This window comes from Chionomys nivalis, chromosome 18, assembly GCF_950005125.1.
Source record: "Chionomys nivalis chromosome 18, mChiNiv1.1, whole genome shotgun sequence".
Classification (NCBI taxonomy): Eukaryota; Metazoa; Chordata; class Mammalia; order Rodentia; family Cricetidae; genus Chionomys; species Chionomys nivalis.
Window position 1 is genome coordinate 58,855,777 of NC_080103.1, and position 14,780 is coordinate 58,870,556.

At 45.3% G+C, this 14,780-nt stretch overlaps 1 protein-coding gene across 2 annotated transcripts in view; it reads right to left on the reverse strand.

Annotated features, from left to right (window-relative positions):
• Window positions 1–14,780, reverse strand: part of Ak5 (adenylate kinase 5) — a 164,444-nt gene that overhangs the window by 60,423 nt on the left and 89,241 nt on the right. For both annotated transcript variants that reach the window (XM_057793433.1, XM_057793432.1), the window contains exons 7-8: window positions 8,922–9,012; window positions 3,978–4,054 (exon numbers count right to left, since the gene is read on the reverse strand). In XM_057793433.1, coding sequence (XP_057649416.1) covers window positions 3,978–4,054; window positions 8,922–9,012 — 168 coding nt within the window. The remainder of the gene's footprint in view (window positions 1–3,977; window positions 4,055–8,921; window positions 9,013–14,780) is intronic.

Below are 14,780 nucleotides of genomic sequence, written 5' to 3' on the forward strand. Positions count from 1 at the left end.
ACAGAGAGGAGGTTATCAAGAGCCAAGGAGTGGTTCATAGTCGAGATCAGCAAAGCGTGACCCACCCGCGGTCAAATCCATCTGGCTGCCTACTTCTGTCAGCCTCTCAGATGAAGCAGGCTTTTTTGTTGTTGCTATTGTTTTGTTGCTGCTATTGTTTTTAAGAATAGTACATATTTTACTTCAATAAAAACCAAGTCATACTTTGTCTTTCAGCAGAAGGTTGAGCTAAAGAAATGAAGACATCGGTGAAACACTACTTCAGTTTACCTTCAGTTTGACTGCCATGAGAATTAGGTGGAGCTCAGCATTCACTCCCCACAAACACTGCCGCATTGGCCTTCTGCAGCATTCATTTGCTTTTATATTGTTAGAGCCTTTCTGGTCTGAGTCACTGCAGCAGAGGCCAGATGGCCGGCAAGACCCAAGATATTTGCTACCTGGTTCTTTAAAAAGAAAATTAGGTGAATTTTACAGTGTCCAATGCACCAAGGTCAAGAAAAATAACTAAAAATTGGCATCTGGAATTGGCAATAGATTTCAGGAGGAACCTTGATCATGGCTCCTTTAGAAAGGAGAAGCAGATTTTTGTGCCTGGAATATCAAAGCTTGATTTCTGACCATAGCCTGTTGGCTGAGTGGTCCTGGAAATCGCGCACCTCCAGTTTCCTCAGCTGTAGTTGGGGAGGGGCAGAGCACCTTCCCAGCGCGGTCCAGATAGCAAGTCCAAGTGCACTGTTTAATCTGCTCCTGCCAGACTGCTGTGCTTTTGTAGGCAGGGCCTTGTCCCGCTGAAGGACTTGCTTTCATTGCGTGCACCCTGACACCCTGTTTTGTGCGTTGCCCTCAAAATCTCCCCTCTTTGCTGAAGTCATCCAGTTGGTTGAGCATTCTGTTGAATGCTGTGCTCGGCCCCGCCCCCAGGGTCTCTAGCTCCCCTTCCCCTGCTCAACTCTCCGTTTGCTTATGGCATCTGGTAAACCTAGAGAATTTACTAACACACTGGGCTTGCTGTTCACCGGGTGTCGTCCCTGACAGATGCAAGCTCCCTGAGCAAACGTCCTCATGTGGCCAATGAGGCTATATTACAAGAACCCGGAATGTAGAACTCAGCATTCCCCCAGTGACCGCATGAAAGAGACTAGTGGAGATGGGCTCACAGTTCAAGGGTGCTGCCATCAGCGCACGAGGACCAGGTGACAGGAGCAGGTCACAGTGCGTCCACAGTCAAGACGCAGGGAGGAGGAGGTGCATGTTCAGCCAGCTTCCTCCTCTTATGCAGTCCAGGATCCAAGGTCTGGGAATAGTGCCAGCCTTCTCCAAGGTGGGGCTTCCCTTCCCAAGGAGCTAATAAAGAATAGCCCTCATAGGCACACCCAGGGTCCAGTTTAATCTCTCATGGGTGTGCCTGAAGGTGTGTCCCTTAAATAACTCCAGATCCCGTTAAGCTGATAACCAACTATCACACTTATGATATTAATTTTTTTCCTTTCTCTTTCCACCCTTTCCTATAGTTGCTTCATGGTGTCTAGTCTTCCTTTATTTTTTTGAATGTATAAAATATTCCTATCGAAGATTTCTTCCAGTGTTTTCCATTATCGCTAGCTCTTGGGGTGTGAAGCCCCTCACTTGTTGCTGGGCTTTCTTGCTGTGGCTGTCTATAACTTTAGATGCTCCCTGTGAGCAGTGGCCATTTGACTTGGCTGAGGCCTTATGGGTCAGCAACTGAAGAGGCGCCAACACTATACCCTGGTCTGTCTTCCCAGGGTTGGACAGGAGATAATGCACTATGGCCTTAGAAATGTGTGCTACAATTAGACATCTACAGCACACCCGCCCTCCAAGGCCCATGGGACATCATGGAAGACAGAGTCAAAAGAATGCCAGGGTGAGGAGGGGGTGATGCAGAGCTCCGTCTTCTATGCATAGCATGGTCGTGGTACTCCTGAACTCAGCAGCTGTGAGCACTTCAAAAGACATGGCTGATCTACAATCGGCTTTGAGTAGGGGAAAGTTCATAAGGTCTTTCCCCTTCCTGAGAATGTGTAGGCAGTTAATGGTTGCTGGAGGCCAGACACTTTTTCAATGTTGTAGCCACTGGTGAATATAAATATTCTTGTAACTAACCTCTGACCCCATGCTTCTATAAGCTACCATAATAAAACCCACTGGGTCATCAAAGTGTAAAAACAGAATATCAAAGTAAAAGAGAAACTAATTGTTTGTGGAGTCAATGGACATGGAAGGAGGTCACGAGAGAGAAATGTGTGGCTATGACTAAAATTCATTACGTATATGTATGAAAACAACACAACAAAACCCATCAATATTTATAATTAACACATGCTAATAAAAATACTATAGGCAAGAAGCTACATCCCATGCTCCACATTTCCATTGTGAAACTATTTGTGTGACCTTGGGCAAATGACTCTATCCTCAATTTCTTTTCTTTTTTTTTTTTTGGTTTTTCGAGACAGGGTTTCTCTGTGGTTTTGGAGCCTGTCCTGGAACTAGCTCTTGTAGACCAGGCTGGTCTCGAACTCACAGAGATCCGCCTGCCTCTGCCTCCCAAGTGCTGGGATTAAAGGCGTGCGCCACCACCGCCCGGCTATCCTCAATTTCTTATCTGTGAGGTAGAAATCAAAATTCTACCTGTGGAGATGCTGTGGGAAGTTAGTACAACAGTCAACACAAGACCAATAGCTTAGTTTTCTCTGTAGTAAATGCTTAATAAGTATTACCAGGTACTCTAAACACAGGGTAACCATTATGTCAATATTTTCATGTTTTGTGATGGGAGGAACTTAAATTATGAATACACATACACACATATACATGTGCACGCATGCTCACAGTACACACACACACACACATACACTCACAGTACACACACACAGCCAGTCATCATATGTGGACAGCAGTCAGACATGTTTGCTTCACTCTTGACGTAAACTAGTTGGAATAGAAGCAGAAACCATGACAAGAACACACTTGGCTCTCCACCACTTCAGAGAAGCACTGTCAGGAGTGGGCACAGAGTCTAAGACATTATCTTTAAAAAACCCTAAGGCCTAATTAGTGAGTCAGATCACTGGCCAACTATTTTGGGTCATTAAAATATAGCAGTAGAGAACGTTCTTGCTGGGATGGAAATGACCCAGATTGATGTCTTCAGTTCTGTTCAAAGGGAACAACATTGAATGCCTTGGCCGTGTTTTCCTTGGGCATCATTCTCTGCAAAGCATTAGATACAGAATAGCAGATCTCCGAAGTCACACCTCAGCCGTGTTCTCTGTTTAGTACTGGGAAGGTAGAGCGCATTCATTACTTTTCTCATTGCTCTGACCAATGTCCAGAGGAGTGACTGAAGGGGGAGAGGTTTACTTTGACCCACGGTTTGAGACGGTACAATCTGTCACAGAGGGGAGGCATGGCAGAGGGAGTCCTCTCAGGGTGTGGTGACAGCGGCAGAGGGCTGTGTGTGTGCACGCGCGCGCGCGCGCGCGCGAGAGAGAGAGACAGACAGACAGACAGAGAGCAGGGAGGAAGAAAGGCTGCTGCCAAGTGGTTTTCTCTTTTTTCTCTTTTTACAGTCTGGAACTCCAGACTGTGGAATATTGCTTCCCCTGTTTTGATCTTGCTATCAGTTAATCCGTCACCCAAAGGTTTGAGTTACTCATTCACTCAACTACACAAAATTAACCACCATACAGACAAGAGGGACTTAATTTTATCTCAAAGAATTTTCAACCATAAGTCCCCACCTTAATAAACTGTTTTGGGTCTGAAATGGGGGCAGGTGAGAGAGAAATGCATAGCGGAAGGAGCTACAGGGGACAATGGCGTAACACGAAACGCATTATCAGGGACCTGTCAGGATCTCACAAAGTCAACATTTCAGTTTTCTTGTTCATAAAAAGCGGAGATTAAAATGAAACACATTTGAATAAAAAGATGCTTTGAGGTTCACTGACCTGGTCATCATAATCTGATCCTGTGTCAACGATCTCTCCAGGGTCAAACATCATCGAAGGATCAAGGTCGCTTGAATCTAAGTTTAAGAAAGACACGATTAGCTGGTGGAGACTGTGTGTTTCCAAAGCAGTAAGTTCCCCAGCAGGCTGCCTCACTGTCCTATGGCCCTGTTAGCTGTACACACACTCACACAATCCTCCATCTGCCACACTCTGTGTCTGGGCTGGAGTTAGAGGACACAGACACTCTGGACCCTGTCCCAGCCTTCAGAAGAGCAAGCTCTGGAAGAGACTAACTTGTCAACAGCCGGACTCAGAAACCAGAAAGTGTGAGGTATTAAACCTGACCATCAGTGAAGGTGACACTGGACCTGAGCCAGAAACTTGAAGTTGGAGAGGGAATTTGAGTGTTTAGGAGAGATGGCTTTAGGATGTTCTATGACGGAGACACCAGGAGCACCATAAAGAGAGCAGAAGAGCTCCTTTCTAGGGGCTTCTGGGCATACAAGGACTGATCTTCCCATTGTAAACCATGACTTTTGCCTCAAGCCTACGGGTCACCTTAGCCTCAGTTCTAGCTTCATTTCATTTGCTGTGACAAATGCCTTCACAAGGAGACAGAGGAGGACAGGGATTGCTTGGCATTCAACTCAAGGTTTCACTTCATAATTGAGGGGACGTCAAGAACTCAGGCACCTTGTCACTCACATCTGTAGTCAAGAGCAGAGAAAGATTAACATCGCTGCTGCTGGCCACTCAGTTGGCTTTCTCTACTCACACACAGTCCAGGGCCCAGCCCAGGAAATGATGTCGCCCATTTTTAGGGTGGGTTTCCCACCTCAATATATAGTCAAGATAATCCCCACAGACATGTCCACAGACCGGGCAGATCTAGGCAGTTCCCACAGGCCAGGCATCTAGACAATTCCTCAGCTAAGACTCTTCTATGACTCTAGATTGTGTCAAGCTGACAGTTGAAAATGATCATCCTTGTCCTCAAAGACGAGAGGTTGTCTCTTCCCGGTAGTATAGGCTGCATTAAGTCAGTTGCCATTTATTCCCTAGGCTCAGAGTTAAACCATTAATTCCTGTCACGGGTTCTCACAGGACAGTGGACTTGTTCTCTCTTCATGATGCTTTCCTGTGGGGAGACACACCACCTATCTCGGTACACACACCTCCCTGGCAAGGAAAGAGCTGCCCATAAAAGGTTTATGTATTCTGTGAAATAGCAAACCGCCTCCCATTTCTCTGTAAACTGGGCTTTGACAAGTCATTCTTGGTCAGATATGAAAGTTTGATGGAGCATATTCTCACAAAACAGTACCCACTTCATCCACTTCTCAGAAACAGAGCACCCCAGTAGTGATTCATAGTCATTCGAATTCCAGAGGCAAAGTGGGGTCTCACCCAGTGTCTCCACTCACTTTATCCTCTCATCCCTTCCCTTCCTCCCTGTCCTTCATCCTTTCTGCAGATAAGCCTCAGTCTTTCGGTCAGGCTGGTTCTGAATTTGGAAAGTGCGGGTGTGCACCACTATGCGCTGCTGACTGTCGCTAACCCTACTCTCCACCAAACTGAGAAGGTCCTCACTGTTAGACCACTGTTTGTGGTTTTCATAGTCTCCTCCATGTTCCTAGGACAGTTTGACTGCATATCCCGGGATGATCTCAACTTGGAGCAGGTGCTACTGTGTGACAGCAATGACAGAACTCTGAGCTTCCATTTCTCTGTTCACTCAGGCACCCTGCTGACGACAAACTCTAGCAGAGCCGCCCAATGGGCTCTACCCAGACCGCCGTTCAGTACAGTAAGCTACACGGACAAGGACTTGGAGGGCGTGGCTGTCCATTCAGCATTCTGAGACAAGAAGGGGCAATAATGCATTTGGAGGAAGCACATTGCAGGGGGCTGTGGAAACATCAGAGGTGGAAGACTGGAATCTCGTTCAAGCCAGGACAATCAAGTTTCTTCGTGGCTTTAGTGGACAGCAGTGTTAAAGACAACCTGAATGAATGTGTTGCCTCTCCTTAGTCACAGAGTGGTCATTGTCTTCTTGACTAGTCAAGTGGAGGAAGGGTGTGGGTGGATGTGTTTCTCTCATCTCTGACTGTCCTTTGCTTCCTAGCGAGTCCCCAGGATCTGAACACAAAGTCTTGGTGAACACGTGGCAGCAAAGAGTCCCTTGTCCTACTTATTTTGTGGAGTTGGAAACAATTCTTCCAATTGGTTTCAAGAAGTGCAATCTGAAGGGCCCTTAAACAACCCCCCAAGTAGGGACCACATGCTAGCCTTGGAAACAGCAGCAAATTCATTAGAAAGTTATTTCCAATCACATCAGAATGAAAAGCCTTTTGATTAAAACAAACTTCCGTCTTAGGAGGAGGAGGAGATTGATGAGCCTTCCTAATCAAGGGCTCTGACAGAAATCTCACTGTATTACTAAGGGATGGCAATTCTTGACACACTGTTGCCCCTGGCAACTGCAGTATTAATATATCTCGGATGATAGACAAAGGGTCTCATTATCAGCTCAGATAATGATTGAATGGCTTCCATTTTTCAAAGCACTGGTTGCTCAGTTTTCTGGAAATGGGGACTTCCTAATAGCTCAAGGCTCAGCAACCAAGCGAGGAGACAAATGCTGGTGTTCCCCGTCTATCTTCCAACCAGTACGGGGCCACAAGAACACTAGACATGACTTTCTGCCTCAGAAATGACCACGGAATTCAGACATTTGGAAGAAGTCTGGCTTTCAATTCTCCCCCATTTTGAGTTTTCAGTTTCTTTTCAGATTTAAAGATACCCCCCGCCTTTTTAGAAAACAAAGACAGGTCTGATCTGCAATGGCTCCCCACTTCCTGAGACACGCACTATCACTTGTTTTAATGTAAGGGGATCTTCAGAATACTACCTTCAGCACAGCGTTAAGTGGGAACCAGAGACAAAAGGTTTTAAAGAGGCAGGCGCTAAGCCAATTAGAGAGCTGCAGAGATGGTGTGGGTGAGGAGGGGAGATGATACATCATCATTGGACATGGGACAGCTAAGAATTCTGGGTGTTTGGATATAAGAAGGGCACTGGTATCCCGCCTGCCACAGGTTTTATTTTGTTGTTTATCAGGAAGGCAACGTGGTTAGAATGGCATTCTCTGAGGATCCCCTTGCAGCTGGGTTACTGACTGGCAGGAAAACCCCAAAATGGAAGCTGATAAGGCCACCAATACTGCAGAAATGGAGAAGAAACTGTAGATTTCCATGAAGAAATACCAACTGGTACAGATATGAGAGCAAGAACATTGTTGGCTAACTTTCTGGAAAAGAGGTAGAGAGAATTTACACTTGTTCTTAGCTACAGCTTCTTTCTAGACCATTACAGCCAGAGTCAGGATTTTTTATTTATTTTGTTTTGTCTTCAAGGGCTGGTGTAGGAGTTTCTTCTGTTTGTGTGTTGCTTTCATTGGTTAATGAATAAAGAAACTGCCTTGGCCTAGTTGATAGGGCAGAACTTAGGTAGGCGGAGAAAACAGAACTGAATGCTGGGAGGAAGAAGGACAGAATCAGAGATGCCCTGGATCTTCTGCCTGAGATGGACATACATCCCTATCCAAACAATTAAAATGAGTAAGATTTAAAAAAACAAAAGAATATGTTTTGAGGTCTAAAAAGATAATTTTGGGTTGGTAATACAAGTTAGGTAATACAAATTAGTTAAGAAAGTAAATTAGGTACACATCTTTGCATTCACCAAGAAGGATAGATAATGGAGTATTTTCTCTGAATTTGAAAATACAAATTGCCTGGATATTGTAAATGTAATTCTTACTTGATAATTGTTCTTATTTTATATGTTTTATATTTATAGTCTTACTATGTTAAAGCTAAAACCTTTCTTTTTATTTAGACAAAAGGGGGAAATGTGGGATATCTAACTATGAAAAGATGTGTTGCATTTGCTTATGTAAAGATGTATTACATTTATTTATGCTTCATTTATTTAACTATATAAATATGTGTTACCTTCATTTATGCTGTATTTAATGGTGTAAAGATGTGCTTCCTTTGTTTGTGAATAGATGTGTTACATATTTCTATGTTGCATTTGTTTTACTTTGCCTGTCTGAGGCACCTGATTGGTCTAATGAAAAACGGAACAGCCAGTAACTAGGCAATAGAAGGACAGGCAGGGCTGGCGGGCAGAGAGAATAAGTAGGAGGAAGAATCCAGGCTTGAGAGAGAATGAGGAAGAAAGAGAGGGAGATGCCGGGGGCCAGCCAGGCAGGCAGCTGCCAGTCAGTCAGACATGGAGGAAACAGGAAATTAGGATGTACGGAATGAAAGATAAAAAGCCTCGAGACAAAACATAGCTGAAGAGAAACAGGTTAAGTTAAGGTATAAGAGCTAGTGGGACAAGCATAAGATAAGGTGGAACATTCATAATGAATAATAAGCCTCTGTGTCATGATTTGGGGGCTGGCAGCTGAAAAAAGTCGCTACAGGTGACCGTGAAGCTATGGGATGGGACAGGTGACCCTGGAGCTGTGGTTTGGGATGTGTGTCACTATCAGAGAATGCTTTCTCCAGGTAGAATAAGACAGAGTTGAGTTGCAGGAGATAGAGGGGCCCTGAGCACTATAACCTTCTATAGCCACACAAGATATGGGGCAGACAGTATTTTTCCTACTGTGGAGACGTAGGTGCTATGTTACATCATGATGGCCAAAGATTTCTATGTGCTACGACTAGAAAAAAGTCAGCAAGTACTCAGGGAGAGGTTTTCAGTCTTTCCTTTATATTTGATTTTTTATCTTTATTTTTGAATCAAGGCTAAGAATAGGGAAGCCCAGTCCCATAGCAGCTGGTGGAGGTTTGGCCAGGGATAAAAATCCTGGGCCATTTGGCAGTTGATTCTCATATTCTGATGCCAAAGAGAGTGGTGACTTACCTGTTGCAGCCTCCTTGTTTGGAAATAACTTGTTGTCGACTGCCACGCTGATGTCATAGAACACGGCATCCTCATCGCGGTCAGCATCAAACTGGGGAAACCAGGGCAGACAAGTTTGCAACATGAGACCCATAAATGAGTTGAGTCTGAAGTACAGTGAGCATGTGCCATACAGTCGTGTCTATGATGAGACAGGAACTAAAGCAGCTGTGTTTATAACCAGATCTGAGAGAGCTTTTTGATTCAGATCTCTAGTCAGATGGGGAAGGGCAGTAGGAAGAAAATGTTCATTTGCCATGGCTAAGAAAAATGGGCAACATTTTCTCAATACATAAAGCAAATTCTGGAAAGATAATTAAAATTTACTTATGGCTTTGTAATTTGATTTTTCTAATAAAAAATAAAAATATATGGTTATAAACAACAAGGGTAAAGATTTCTGTTTATCTATCTATCATTTATTTATTGTGTGTATGTTGTATGAGTGTGCACAAGTATAAGCAGGTGTGCATGCATACATGTGTGCAAGCATGTGGAGACTGGAAGTTGATGTTTGTTGTCTACATTTCTTTGGAATTTTTATTATAATTATTTTTTTGTGTGTATATATGTGGTGTATACACATTATAGATGTACACTACTGTGTCTATCTGGATTACAAATTCACATATCTGGGTCTGGCTGGATCACAGATACACACTACTGTGTCTGGATTACAGACACACACTGCTGTGTCTTTCTGGATTACACATGCACATTTACTGTGTCCAGCTGGATCACAGATACGCACTTCTGTTTCCGGCTGGATCGCAGATACACACTATTGTGCCTGGCTTTATTCGGGCCTGGGGATCCAAACTCAATTTCGCGTGCTTGTGAACCAAATACTTTACCCACGGAACCAGCCCTTTTCTTATTCATAAGGTCATAACTCACAGAACAATCTGCTTATGCCATTTAGTGCAAGAGGACCGAAGAGGCCAGCTGGAAATTTCAAAATGAAGTGCTCTACTGAATTCCCTAGTCTGACCACAGCACGCATATTCACATGAAAAGACAGGCGAAAACACAGCTTCCCAAAGCACGGATGAAGCATCCATATCAGGAAAGACAACGGCAGTAGTGGTAGCGGAACGGGCAACAGCCATGCGACACAACGGTGTCCACATTTTTGTCTTAGTTTGACCACATCGTCCGGAATCAACAGGCTGTGTAAAGCTCCCTAGGGATACGGCCTTTCCCAGCGTCCTCTCTGCTACCCTCCCAGGTGTCCCACCTTCAATGGGAAGGAACCGATTCAGTCCTCCTTTGAGAGTTTACCTTTAACTAAAGTTAGGGATGAGTTTGAGAGGAAACCAATGGGCTGCTTCTTTAGCATTGTTTCAGCTTTCTATTTCCACTGAGTGCATTCTCCAGCATCAGGCCAGGCTCTAAAAAACATTCTCTTCTCCCTTGCCACAGGCCAGAAATTTCTACCAAATACTTTCCCCATGGTCATCTCTCTCTGCCACAGGAGGGCCCTCAGATGCAAACAGCCTCTAGAATGCTCCATGAGAGCCGTCCATGGGAATGCATAGGGGCTTGTCATCTGCTGGGGAGCTGGAGAAAGGCAGATCCCTGGGGTTTGCTGGCTAGCCTGGCTGATTGGTAAGTCCCAGGTCCCAGTGAAAGCTCCTGTCTCACAAAAACAAGTGACAGATACACAGTAAAGAGAACTAGCTGCTCTCCCAGGAGACCCGAGTTTGATCCTGAGTACCCAGTGACAGCTCAGAGCATCTGTAGCTCCAGTCCCAGGCTATCCAATGTCCTTGGGCAATGCACACATATACCCCATAGATATAACCTGCATGCAGAACACCTGGTCACATAAAATAACAATAAATAAGTCTTAAAAGCCAACCAAACAACAACAAGGAGAATGGCTACTGAGGAATGACATCCAAAGTTGATATCTGGCCCCCAAATTCATGTACACATACATGTCTGTGTATGTGTGCACCTGAACACAGACACATGCTCACACTCATACATGCTTTCTGTCACAAATTTGAAAGTTCCCTCTAAGTCACAGGCTGCTTAGTGTCTTCTTGGCTTTGTCTTTTCCATTTTCTAGGTTAAAAAAAGGTAAAGATTGCATTAAAACCACAAGACTTTAAAGACTTATGGTGCCTGCCATGAGGCCTGCAGACATCAGCGGTGGATTTGCGGCCAAAGGAATCTCTTTGCAGGATTGAGTTTCCAAAGCTTCGTAACTCACCACAGAAAACGAAAGAGACATACCTACACAAAGGGGCAGGAGCGGTGGGAAGGGAGGTTTGTGTCTGAGACAGGGCGTCCCTGTATTTTGATTTGAATTCCTGCTGCTCAGACCTGTGGACTCAGGCTCTGTAGAAGATATTTCTTTATAGAAGAAATAAGGGCAAGACGCAGAGGAGAGGTCTAAGTTCCAGCAGGGTTCTGTGCAGAGAGATGCGTGCAGGGCACGTGGAAGCTACAGATGGCAGAGTCAAAGACTCATGGTCTCCACCTTCTCTTACTGAATTCAGATGCTCAATCAACAGTGTTGTTGGGAAAAGCAATAAGAGTAAAGAGATTCCAGACACGCCTCTTAGGATATTTATAAAATGCTTCCAGAAGAGAAAACTCCTTGAAGTCAAAGTCTTAACAATGTGACTTTGGTTGGTTTGGTGATAGATAGGAAGGCAGCTCAATGATTCTGCTTAGCTGATAACACTAGCTCAGAGAATGTTCTTCACTGTCTACATCAACACAACACCAGCACGGCTAGAAAGATCACAACACATCACTATTGGCTGAGAAACTTCTCCACCATGATGGTCCTCTGCCGTGTGTACTTCAGCCATGCAGCCTCTGCAACAGCAGTGTGAGAAAGTGTTCCCACAGATGTGCGCCCCACCCAGGAGTGTCCGCGGGTACAGGGACACCCTCCCTCTCACCGTCAGGCTTGAAACAGCCTCTGCCTGACAGGCCACTCCGTAGTGGGCGCTTCCTAGTGTGGGGGAAGTACATGTGAGGCTGCAGGCTCATCCCTAGCACTGTAACACAGCCAAGCCACCAGACAGAACAAAGACAAAACCGAGGCTGCGAGGGATTAAATGACCCTTCTAAGGTCACGTAAGTGCAGAGCCAGGGGCTGGGCACACTGCTGGTCATGCCCAACCATGGGCTCTATCAGCTGCCCATGCTGTGAGATGAGCGCTCAGCTCCCCCTGGCAAGTCACTGAAAAAGTATTGAATGTTGGGTATCGTTGCTCACTCCCATAACCCCAGGATGTGGGAGCCTTGGCAGGGAAGAGAAGGAAGTTTGTGGCCAGTCTGGGCTACATAACAAGACTCTGTCTCTAAGAATAACAACTTCCTTCCTCTTCCATTTAAAACTTGGTGTGTGTGTGTGTGTGTGTGTATGTGTGTGTGTGCATGTGCACATGCATGGGTGTGTGCCTGTGGGTGTGACTGCATATGCATGTGTACATGCTCCTGTGTGTATGTATAGAAGCATGTGTACATGTGTGTGCCTCTGTATGTGTGTACATGCTCCTCTGTGTGTGTGTGTGCACGCATGCATGAGTGTGTGCCTGTGGGCGTGACTGCATATGTATGTCTACATGCTCCTGTGTGTGCACATGTGTGTACATGTGTCTGTGCCTCTGTGTGTGTGTTTGTGTGTGCGTGCATGGTTGTGCGCCTGAGGGCATGACTGCATATGTATGTGTACATGCTCCTGTGTATGTATAAGCGTGTGTACATGTGTGTGTGCCTCTGTGTGTGTACATGCTCCTGTGTGCATGTGTGTGTGTGTGTGTGTGTACAGGCACGCATGTGCCAGAGAGCACACCTGGAAGTCCGAGGACAACTCTTATGAGTCTCCTTCCACCCTGCTGGGGCAGAGACTTTCTGTTTTTTTCTCCTGCACTGCATACACCAGGCTTGCTACCCATGAGCTTCTGGGCAATTCTTTCTCCTCCTTCCATCTCTTTGTAGGACTGCAGGGATTACAGACATAAGCCACTGCACTGGGTCTTGTGGGCTCCAGTGATCGAACTCAGGTCATCAGGCTGGTGAAGCAAGTGTCTTCACCTGCCGGTTTCCCCCAGTTCCCCATTGAGCACAGTCTGTATGACAGGCTCTGGACTAGATTATAGTGATTCAAGGGAGAAATACCAGACAATGTTGGTTTTACCCTGCTATAGCACGGTTAAAGGAAAGAAGAGGTTAAAAGGAGAAGATGGAGAAAGGGAGCCATGCTCTGCGGGCTGAGGACCACACCGTGCCTTTCCTACTTCTCACTGTGCTCAGCAGCGTTTGAGCTGTCAGTCAGCCTCCAGACACCAAAGCGAGTCGACCAGAAAGCTAACTTAATTAAAGTACCCTTCTCCCTTCCTCTTCTCTCTTTCCTCCCAGCGTTCTTGCAATCGGAGGCTTTTGAAAATCACAAAATTGTTAGATAAAGATTTAAACTTTTGTCAAGAAAGTTTGCAAAATAAAGAAGCTTGAGCCATGAAAGACAAATTTCAGCTTTCTGTGACACCCATACCTTTCCTAAGTCTAGGCTCTATTGTCTCTCATGCCCTCAAGTTCTGAACAGCACCCTGGAAGGCTGAAATGCACGCACGCACACACACATGCACACACGCACGCACACACTTTTGAAGCCATGAGATATGTGACTGGAGCTAATTTTAGTCCTAGAAGATGGAAGATCAAACTCATTCCAGTTTTTGTTTGTTGGTTGTTGTTCTTTTCTTTCTCTTCCATATTAATCTTTTTCTTAGATGAGATGCTTCAGCCAATCATCACCACCACCACCATCACCACCATCATCATCACCATCACCACCATCACCACCACTATCATCATCACCACCACCATCATCACCATCACCACCCACCATTATTGTCATCACCACCATCATCATCGATACCATCACCACCACCACCATCATCACCATCACCACCACCACCATCACTACCACCATCATTGGTGCTGGAGATGGAACCCAGGGCCTGGCACCCACTAGTCTAGAACTTATCCCAGGCTATCTTTTCCTTTCATTTCCTGGCATTCTCTAGCCTGAGACTCAATTGTCAGCAAAAATAAATAAATGTTTCTGTCTTCTTGACTAGCTACGATGGCCAGATATGGTCAATTCATAATTATGTGGAAGAGTCAATGGAAATCAAATAGAATTAAAGAGATCAGCTTAGAAAATTGAAAACGATGGGAAATGTTTCTGACAGAGGAGCTCAGGGCAAGCTGATGAAAGGCATGGGAAGAGGCAGGAAAAGGGCCCAGTTTTCAGTCAGTGCACACTGCGGTAACACTAAGGGATCACCCTTCTTGCACATCTAACAGCACTTAACATTTATGGAAGCATTTTGTTGGGACAGTGACAATCAATCTGGATAGTCAGGGCCAAAACAAAGCATGCTTTCAGGATGTTGGGGCCAGGGGACAATAGTAGAATGGGGTGGGACATGGTCAGAGGCTACAAGGGATTAGCATGCCTTTGTACTGGGAGGGCTAGCAAAATGAAGAAGGGAAGGGCTCCAGGGAGGGGCATAGCAAGGAGAGGGAAGGGAGGTTGAAAGGCAAGTTGTCTATTTGGAAAGCGGTTATGCAAATCTTTCTTCTAGAAGGTCTGCTTTGGATTCAGGAGCTTGCTACTCTCCCGGAAACCTCCGGCCATATATGCGAAATGAGTGGGTACCATTCATGCATACAAGAATGAGACAGGGGAGCGCGGGTGTGTAACACACATTTGCCATTTTTTAAGCTTTATTCCAGCTAGGTAACAGGTGATCACCACCAAACATCCCTGTGGAGTTCTAGAACAATGTG